General features: G+C 36.1%; 1 protein-coding gene across 2 annotated transcripts in view; it reads left to right on the plus strand.

Annotated features, from left to right (window-relative positions):
* EXOC6B (exocyst complex component 6B) overlaps positions 1-9,926 on the plus strand; it is a 5,967,963-nt gene extending 5,958,037 nt beyond the window's left edge. For both annotated transcript variants that reach the window (XM_044063970.1, XM_044063971.1), the window contains exon 22: positions 5,892-9,926. In XM_044063970.1, coding sequence (XP_043919905.1) covers positions 5,892-6,017 — 126 coding nt within the window. In that variant the 3' untranslated portion in view covers positions 6,018-9,926. The remainder of the gene's footprint in view (positions 1-5,891) is intronic.
* The last annotated feature ends 1,075 nt before the right edge of the window (positions 9,927-11,001 follow it).

Raw genomic sequence — 11,001 nt, forward strand, 5'->3', positions numbered from 1 at the left:
ATTTCTTTTAAGTGTCTACAGGTTTTTCCTATATAAAATACCGGACATTTTAAACATTTCTCCATATATATGACATTTTTACTTGAACAATTAAAATGTCCGTAAATAAATATATTCCTTCCATTTAAAACAAATTTATCATGTGTTTCTAAAATATGTCCACAAAATTTACACATTCCACACTTATAGTTTCCAATGTTTTTACTACTTCTGTCATTATGATAAATATTTATGTCTCCAAAATGTTTTTGAATGACTTATCTCTCCTGTAGGCTATTTTGAGTTTTGGCCCAACTTTTCTAATTATATTTTGATCCATAGTTAAGATCTCCCAGTTCTTTTTTATTATTTTTGTCACTGTTCCAGAATCCTGATTATAGGTGGTAATAAAACTTAACCCTCCATCTTCTTTATTGCAAACATTACTACTTCCTTGTATATTAACTGCATTGGTTTCATCTCTCCTCAGGATGGTTTGTATATTCCACCCATATGTGTACTCATCACTTCTTCTTTTATTAATTCCAATAAATCCAATGAATACCCTCTCCTTTTAAATAAACTTATAAGAAGTTCTATTTCATCTCTAAACTCCACATCCATACTTACCATCCTGGCCTCCCACACCATCTGTCCTTTAACTGTTGATTTTTTCTGATGGTGCGGGTGCCAGTTCTCATAATTTAGATAGGCATTTGAGAAAGTGGGTTTCCTATATATTCCAGATTCTAACCAGTTTTGCTCTACATTCACTTTTAGATCTACATCTAAATATGAAATTCTGTTGTGACTTTATTCATACGTGAAGTCCACCGTACTATTTATATATTCCAAGAATTCACTTAATCTGGCCTCACTGCTCTTCCATACTACAAAAATGTCATACAAAAACCTAGTATATTGTATAATATTGTCATTGAACTTCTCTTCAAATACATACTTGGCTTCCCAGTATGACATTATGTAATTTACATAAATGGGGGCATACGCTGCCCCCATTGCTACACCCTTAACCTACTTATATTGACCTTAAAAGTGCACAGAATTATTTTGTAATACTATCTCCATTAATGTAATGTACACATTTATTTGATCCTGGTCATACTTATTAGTTTTGAATAACTGTAATTCCAACCATGGTAGTCAATTGTTGGTTCCATGTGTCAAGAAAAACAGGTCAGTGAAAGCCAGTCTGTTGTAAAAGTGTTTAACCCAGAAGTACTACTACAATAAGACCAGCAAATCGGTCAATCCATTACGAGAAGGAGAAGTGGTAAGGATGCAAACTTCCAGAGGCTATAATTGGATTGATGATGTGAAGAATATTTACTGATAGCCGAGATCGTACATCATGGAATCACAAGGAGCAGACTTTAGGAGGAATCAGAAACATTTGAGACTGGTGTCCGAGCCTGTACCACAGCACATAGCCTGTGAGAGAGACTCTATGGTGTTCCAGTTCCTGAGGAAGTTCCAGAGGACATTTCATTCCTGTGACAAATCCAGAAGTTCGTGATACGAGTTGTTCACTGAAGACTATCCCTTTAGTCCATATTATGTTACGGGATTTGGACACATCTCTAAACCTTGTAATAGATACATGGCAACTTGGACATGAACATTGTGTTTTGTTTCTAAATTCTATAGTAATGCATGTCCAGCACTGATATTGTTTTTAGAAAGGGCAATCTTTTTAAGAGGGAGGATGTAGATCAATGTGTGTGTATGTACCTTTAAGAAGCTATCTAAGGGCTTGCAAAAGTGCATAAATACTGAGCATGTGCAATCCTGACTGCCATTTTGTAGTAAGCTGTTAAGATGTAAGCATGTAAGTTTATAAGGTCTGTTAACTAGTTTGCATTTTATGATGCTGCTATTCCATCATGATGTGTTTCTGTGTATTAAAGCATCTAAACTTCATACCCCACCTGTTTGTCATCTGTGTTAGAGAGGGACGAGCGACAATGAGCAACCAACAGCAGGCAGCTAGTCATTTTCCTGTATAAACAGTCCCAGCAATTATAGCTATTTTGTCTGTGCATATTTCAATTGCTTAAATAAGCAGTCCAGCTTACTTCAAACAAATATATATTAGTCGTGAAAGCCAGGTAGTGACTGTTAAAGAACAAGGAGCCAGTTATTTTTCAGCAGAACACTCCATCCCTCACTCAGGAGTTATTGCTACATCTGTGTCTACTTCAGGTAATTGTGATAAAAATGATGTCTGTGTGTTACATCTCAACTTTGTAAACTTCCACACGGTCATTAAAGTATCCCAGTTTGCTTCATAAACCATGTTAATCCTGCAAATGCACACAAGTCATGCAAAGCCCGATAATGGCTCTTTAAACTGAAAAAAGAAAAAGATGAACAGTTACTTCTAGAGACATTTCCCACCTCCACCCAGCAGTTATAGCTAAAACATAATGGCCATGTATTGTATTTCACTTTTGTTCCATGGAAACAGTCACCACACATTAAAAATGATCCAAGTTCTTTCACATAAATCAAAGCAGACCTGTAAATGCACAATAGTCCTGCAAAGCAAGATAATGAATTTTTAAACTGAAAAAAGATTGGTTACTCTCTACAGACATCCCCCCCAAGCAGTTAGAGCTGAAAATGGCAGCCATGTATTGTATTTATCAAAACCTACATTAAGCACCCCATAGGGTGTGCAGTAGCAAACCCTGCCTCCAGCCCCTTTACACATCTTCCATTACTTTTGTGTAAAGATAGGTTGTATAATATCTTCTGGTGTGCTGAAACCCACACCACTGGAACACAAAGCTCTCAAAAGTGTGTTAGTAACAGTCAATTTTGTCAATATGATGGGGGGAAGGTGCAGTGGACCAGCAGCCTCCTTGCTCTGTATGGGCATTCCTCTCTTGTCAGTCATTCAGGGCTACTCCCCCCCCCCCACACACACACAAAGTCAAGAAGAAATGTGAGATGCTTAAAGTAATTTATACATTCTATTTCAGCTTTATCCCATGGAAGTGATAACCACACATTAAAGTATTCCATGTTGCTTCATACAAATCACATTAATCCTGCAAAGTCAAAATAATGAGCAAGCAACAGCAGGCAGCTAGTCATTTCCTGTACAAAAACTCCCATCAGTTATAGCTGCTTTCTATGTGCATATCTCAGGTGTCCAGTTAAGTCAGCTATCTTACTTCACATAAATGCATCCTATCCCTGAAAAGTCAGATAGTGACTGCTTAAACTGAACAAACAACAAGAGGGTAGGATAGTTCCAACCTCTACCCAACAGTTATAGCTAATTCGGTATGCACTTCAGATGATGATGATAAAAAAAGCCACATATTGTATATCACATTTAATCCAAGCAGACAGTATTTACACATTTAAGTGTTCTTCATACAAATCACATTAATCCTGCAAAAATGCACACTAGTCCAGTGAAGATGATGATTGTCACAACTGAGCAAACAACATTGACTGTCATTTATTTCCTATAGACAGCTCAAAATGCATATTGTCCAGCAAAACAATATAGTGCCTGTTTAAACTGTTGAAACATCAAGAGTCAATTACTTTCTACAGACCACTCCCACCCCTAACCAACAAGTATAGTTACTTCTGTGTGCACATCAGATGTATGTTTGTAATAAAAAAATGTCCCTTGTCAGCTTTGTTCAATGGAAACAGCTGCTTCACAATAAAGTAACAGTAATGTTGCAAAAATAATGGGGAAAGAGCAGCCCTTAAGCATATTGCTTCCACCCCTGACATGCCTGCCTTTTTAGTTAGCACAGTATTCCTGCAAAGTCAGTAATTAGCAAAGAACAGCCATTGATCATATCACCCCCCACAATGTCAGCATTTTAATGTGACTTAAATTTGCTTAGTTAATTGAGCAATTTATATTTTACCAATGAGCTTCAAACAGTTCAACCTCTTAACACAAAAATGCTGGGCAGTGCCAAAAGCAATTGGGGGACAAAGGCCTAAAATCAGGGGCAGATATTAAATATTGCTCTTGTAAACTTATTGTCTCAGGGTAATATGATTTGTATTTCCGTACATTTTCTGGAGGACATGAAATCTGAAACTCAAATGTCTGTCATTATTTTATGACTTCAGTCCTCAGTCATTTGCCAGAAGACCATACACTTTATGAGGAATACACTAAAAATATTAGGATATTCATCAAAATTCTGGATAGTTAAAAGGTAAGGTTTTATGAATAACAAGCATTTTTGTCTGAATGCAATATCCAGTGGTTTACTAGAAAATCAAAAACAAATTACAAGAGACAGCCAGACAAGCATATTGTATGAAAACAGGAATGTTCTGCAAAATCGGAGGTTACCGATAACGACAAAAAATATCTAGTTGTCTGCCAGGAACAGAAAAAAAAAATTTAGTTCTGCATTCTCTTCCCAAATCAGTTGTTCCCTAAGTTTTTAAATTTCTTGACTTCTTGCTCTGCCCAACCCACAGTCTGTCTGGCTTATTGTCTGGATAGATCTTGGATGGGATGTAATAGGAGACCAATAAAAATTGATTGCCAAGTCTGCAACACTTCCTCCTTAGGGCACTGCTGTCATCCCTCTTGTAAGGGTGCTTATCAGCTATGTATGTTTTCACTTTTCTTAAAGTATAGAAATGTGGCACTTTATTTACTTTGAGAAAAGTAAATAAATACATACCCAAACACACTTGTACAAGAGGATTGAGAGCAGTGCATTAGGCAGCTGGTGTAAGTTCGGCCATTCTTATCATCTTAGCGCCCAGCCTCTTTGCTGAGGAATCAAGGATGAAGCCAACAATAGTTGGGGAGTAAAGACCCGAAATCAGGGACAATTTTTTAAATTTTAATTCTCTTCAATGCTTAATAGAATAACTATTTTCACATCAACATGCCTTTTCTGAACATTAAGAAGTATGAAACTGTATTGTCTGGCGTTATTGACTGTAATTCTTAGTAATTTTCCAGAAAATCAAAAAATTTACAAGGAACAAGGCAAAAATAATCGAAAAGTAGGGTAAGTTCTGCAAAATCAAGGGAATGTACACACCTAGGAACCTATGAACAGCTGAGAAGTATTTTTATCATGGCTCCATGGATTTCATTAATCTTTTGTTTTTTTTTTTTTTGCAAGTTTGTATTCAGTCATGCAAACATTACCTACTAAAGAATGGTTTTCAGAAGTACAAAAGTAAGGCTGTAGCTTCTTGTGGCTTGCATTTTGGTAACTATTTAGGGTCTGTACTTTAAAGTGCTGTCACATGCTGTTTTTTGTTGCATTGTTTATTCTTCCACATGGCCCACCAAGAAAGTAGCCCGATTAAGTATAACAATAATGTGTCAAAAATTGGTGTTGCTGCCATATACCATTTTTTTCTCAATTTCTTTTTCTGTAGTGTCATCTACCTCTAAGCTGAATTTATGAACAGAGAATTATATGTTAGATCGTATTCTTCATTTCAGATTCACCATTACCCCAGGTTGCCCTTTTCCATTACCATATGCTGTTGGCATACATTGTATGACATGCTACTGCTTGCATTCAGATACGTTTCTTCTTCTCTGGAGGATTTGTTCTCTGTAACCTTCTTGTGTTATAGGTTTTACTGTTTCATGTAGTGTAATTGAGATGTTACCCTGCATGTAATTCTATACTTTTTGTATTGGTTTTGACTGTAAAGCGTTCTTGAAACAGGTCACCTAGCCATTTAACATGTGAATAAATTGCATGTAGTGTATGAACAGCAGCTAATAAATCTAGTGTTATAACTTTAGAACATAGGATGCACATATTCTTTGCTGGATCTTAATATATTTTTGTCAGAGTACTCTAGAATAAGAGTACTCTAGAATAAGTTATAGATTTTTATTTTCACTTTTTTTTGCCTTGCAGATGAAAGATACTAGCCGAAAAAATAATATGTTTGCCCATTTCCGAAAGAATGAACGTGATAAACAGAAGCTAATAGATACAGTGGCCAAGCAGCTGCGAAGTCTCATCAACAGTCATCACTCATGAAAGTGGAGATACATCAGGAAACATTTGAAGACTCAGATTGTGCCAACATAGTGCTAACTGAACAAGATGAAAGTATTACCTGCTGAAAAAATAGAAATAAAGCTGTATTCCTTGTTCAGTGTTTAATGCGTAATACAGTTACTGTGGTGTATCCCACAGTACCAAAAACTGTTTTAATGTGGCAAAAACTTGTATTGTTCATCTAGATTTTGAGAGCAGCCATAGTAGTTACACACATTATATATGGTATTTATGTTCCTTGGAAAAGCAAAATAATAGTTGTAATAATAATAATACTTATGATTTCTGCTTCTTGGCTTTCGTCTAACATTCAGAAACCAGTTTTTAAGAATTATGAATTAACATTTAGAATGTGCACTACACTCTCATCTGTTTGTTTTGATTCTTTACCTGTTTCACAATGCCCACTTCGCCATCAGCTCTGTAACATTTCTAAAAGAGCTCAACCAACAGTGATATAACTTAACACTAATTTGAATACACAAATTGAGTAATTCAGATGATTCCATGTTGCCATTCCCTGCAATGATTCATGTTGTTGTAAAGTTAATGTTACATATTTTAAAATGTTAAATGCTTGTCCATATTTATAGGAATCCCATATTCCAGAAACATGAATATAAACTTAAATTCTTCACATTTATTCTGCTATAGCTTAAATGCAGAAATCTTGTGTGTCATTTGTCGTACTTTCAGAAGTCCCCTACCTAAGATGAAATACGATTTTTGACATGAGGAGTTTTCATAGTAGTTTTGCTGTATAGAAGCAATAAAGATTCTGAATACATAATGGTCTGGCATAGTGTGTGTGTGTGTGTGTGTGTGTGTGTGTGTGTGTGTGTGTGTGTGTGTGTGTGTGTGTGTGTGTGTGTGTGTTCCACAGAGTATATTTTATTCGTTTTTCTTTCTGAGTTAAAATTATTTTTGGTTCTCTCAAATTAAACAGGTCCTAGGAATTAAATTGCTGTTTAATTTAGTAAAACTTTCAGTAAAATGTTTTTCTTAAAATAATGTATGTTATGACAGAGAATGCATGCTAAGCAAAAAAAAAATCCTTTATTCAGGTTGCACATGGAATGGTTATGGGTTGTCGGTCATTTAGTGATCACTTGCTGCAGTTTTTTCTAACACAGATATAAAACTCTCCATGTAACTGCCGTTTGACAGATTTTTTTTATTTTTTATTTAGTAGGAACCTTAGGAACCACTGACAAAAAAAATCTTGTTGTGGCAGTTTTTGTTAAAAAATAAGTCTTTTACTTTTGGCTTGTCTCCAGAAGAACACTACACATTATAACTCCTCTCAAAATTTAAGGAGACATTTAGAAAAAAATTGACATGCCTAAATATGCCTTAGTTTACACTATATGCATTTTCTGCCAGGATAAGCTAACCAGTAGTCATGTTCTGTTCTTTTATTCACTGTACTTTTGTCTTTCTGTGCTCTTAAGTGGCATACATTGTATTACCCTTTAATGTGGAAGTTGCTATAGATGTCTCCATGGTGCTGTATTGGTATGCTGCAACCTTTTCCTTATTTCATAGCTAAAAGGATTAGAGTCATTCAGTATAACCTATGATAGGGTTTGCTGGTGTATAGGTTTGCTGCAGGGCAAAGTGGGAGGTTGTACTTAGGAGGGGCAAAAATGGAATCTCCACCTTTTGTCTCTACACCTTCTGACTGATTCAGTGGCCCAGCCTGTGTTGAAACTGAACCCAGTGAATCAACCATTAGCTTGATATGCCTGAAGCCAAATATGAGGTGTGTAGAAAGTAGGTAGATTTAACTCTTTCACTGCAGTTAATGTTTATTTAAATTGTTTAGTGCTATAACAGGAAGACTGAAAACTTCAAGCATCAGCATAAAATAATAGCATATGGTCATGTAAGTCTGATATTTTAATATTTATTTTCCATTGCTGGTTTAACATTTTTATGTGGGTTTTATACATTCAACAAGGAAAAAGGCATACAAAATGGGCAATGGTTGTAGGCCCATTGCCAAGACTGGTGCTAGCATTTCACTTGCTCTGAACCAAACTGCTGAAGCCAGGATCCTCAAACATTTATTTTTTTATTTTGTACATTTGTTGACTGGGTAAGTGCACTGGACAGAAGTGCCCCTCTTCAGGAGTGATCCCCCGGGGCACTCTGGTTTAGTGACTTGTTCAGAATAATACAGTAGGCAAATGGAGGCAGAAGAAATGAAACCATGTAGTGTGGGCCACAGGAAGCATCTTATCAAGAGCTCAGAGCCTTCCTGTGCTAACTGCCAGGCAGACTAATAATTTACTGTACTGTATTGTCCCTGTTAAAGGGCTGTTCTACTGTTTTTCTAGACTTGGGTTAAATTACATACTCTAATTTCAGCTGCCATCCATGTTCCTTCCTTTTTGTCATGTCTCTTCAACTTCATTCATCCTACTCATCCTTATATGATATTCTGGATCTGGACTGTATCCCTTGTTTTTTCTGTCTTCTAAAATCTAAATATATGCCCAGCTTTCTAACAAATTGTTGATACATCAACACTTCCAAACCTTCACAATTTTAGTGATTGCAAGTTCAAGTCTGCAGTGAATAGGTGACTTTAGAATTTCTAGGAACCGGTCCTCACACTGTGTAGTCCATCATCTTAACAGACTTCATGTTACATAAACTAATACTATATTTTAATTTTTAGTCAATTTAAAACAATTTATGTACATGTTTTACTGAGTATTCTTTAACATTTTAGGCTGGTTGAGGGGCTTCATTTGAATGACTTGTAGGTGGGTACTTTGGTGTCATCCCTTGAAGACGAAGGGTAAAACAGGACTCATTTTATTGTAGACTTTGAGGATAAAGCAATCTGATAAATATACACCATATGCAGTCTCAGGAGCGTCAGAGTTCTGACTTCATAGTTCCGTTACATTGTATATCTGCTACCCTTCTAAGTTATTCCTTCAAATTTCATTTTGCCTTTTTAATGTAGTGCCTTTTGGAAAAAAAATGATATGTGTGTGTGTGTGTGTGTACATACATACACATATATTGTATGTATGCCTTTGATGAGCCATGGTTAACTTAAGGTTTTGAAAATAAAATGGGATGTACAGACCTTACTGTGTATTGGCTGTACTCTTACAATGTTATTGTAAATAATCCTCCCCCTTTGACATAACCCTCCCAAAATGCTAATATTTATTATTGCTGCCATTCTAATGAGGTGGCAGTTTTTATAACTTTCTGGCTTCATTTAAATCTTAGAAAGTAAATCTTGTCCCATAAGAATGTTTTGGGACTATTTTTTTCTTTTTTGCATAACCAGGGCATTCCAGTCAAGTTAATTTAACATAAAAATGCATAGTTTGACTTTTTATGTAAACTGGTTCCAGCACTACTGTGCATCGCTTAAAAAAGTTTTTGCATTCTTTACTCAGTGGACCTGTGATGATCTATAGGTTTATTCAAAGGAATCTGATGAAGCAGGTTGAAAGATCATTAGATATGAAATAAAACAAAGCTGGCATGGAAATCAAAACACCTGTACTTGTCCAGGCACACAATTAATATTTATATAAATCCGAGGCTGTATAAAATGCAGTCCTTAGAATATACTTATGTTTGTTGTTAAATGTGTATAGTATGTACACACGTTTAGATAGCCTGGTGTTTTGTGGACCTCAAAAATCATTTTCTTGACACCAGTATATTGGTGGACAAATATTTTGCTGTGTTAATCAACTACTACCTTTAAGAGATAGATTATCATATTTACTGGTAAAATCGGTGGTGGTGCTGCGGTAGCGTTGTTGCCTCACAGTAAGACGCTGTCCGGTTCGATTCTCAACTAGAGCGTCTTCTGCGTGGAGACATGCGTGAATGGGCATACCTTCGTTGAAGGTTGTGCGTCAGGGCTGGTAACTCGGCACGTAAAAATAAAAAAGAACTACCAATCATTAGCGGACCGGAGTTCCGCTGTGGTGACCCCTAACCGGGAAAAGCCGAACGACACAACAACTGGTAAAATCCAATGGATTTATTGCAGGGCTTTTGAAGTATAGTCACCTCCCCTCACAGTAACCTGTATTATATATTACAACCTCCAGATCTGACATAAATCTACATGTGTGAAAATTGAGGAAGCAGTGTAAGCACTGTGCACTTTCTCTCCTGATTTTGTTTAGTGTTATGCTGCCTAGCAGTTGATTGATGGTGATTGCGCCAAGGGATCATTATAAGGCTGGCTTTTCACAGCAGGTTATAGGTGTATCAGATTTATATTTTTAAAGAAATGGCTACCTTAACAATGGGAAGACTTTTATCTGGTAAACTAACTAGTGTCCAATAAATGCGAAACCACAATTATTTAAAATTTGTGCTTGGTGCAGATTACTAGGATGTTGATAAGCCTCATGTCTTTTATCACTGTACTCTGACTATACAGGGCTTTTTTCTCTTTTGTTTATCATAAACTCCTCATTGATGGTAGTAAAACATTATTTGCAGATGTAATTAATGCTTGAGATTTTCTTGTTAAGTGAAAAGTATTTTTGAGCTCCAGGAGCTGAACTAACAAAACTGAACATTACACTTTTTTTTTTTACTTTCTGAACTAGTTAAAGGAAAGTGAAATATTAAACAGTACCTTTGCTTCTCTTACTCGTGTAAATGTATTGTCTAGAATATGTGGTAATGGATTCTGGTTTCTAGTTACTGCTTGTTTTACTGGTCAGCATGCCTGTGGCATCATCAGCATAACCTGATTTTTAACAAATGGCTTATTCTTGCTAAGGAAGGTGTTGTACGGGGCTGTGAGACATCTTAAATTAGGGTTGGCATTAAAGTAACAAAGTACCAGGTAGAAGGATCATTACATGGAATTTTAAGACTGGTTCAGTCTCCCCTTGGTTGATGCAGTGAGCTTAGAAAGCTGTGTTAAAATCTCGCACACAAGCAAAGACACAATGCTTGTTGT

Source organism: Protopterus annectens, chromosome 2.part2, assembly GCF_019279795.1.
Source record: "Protopterus annectens isolate FY-2018-M chromosome 2.part2, PAN1.0, whole genome shotgun sequence".
NCBI lineage: Eukaryota > Metazoa > Chordata > Ceratodontiformes > Protopteridae > Protopterus > Protopterus annectens.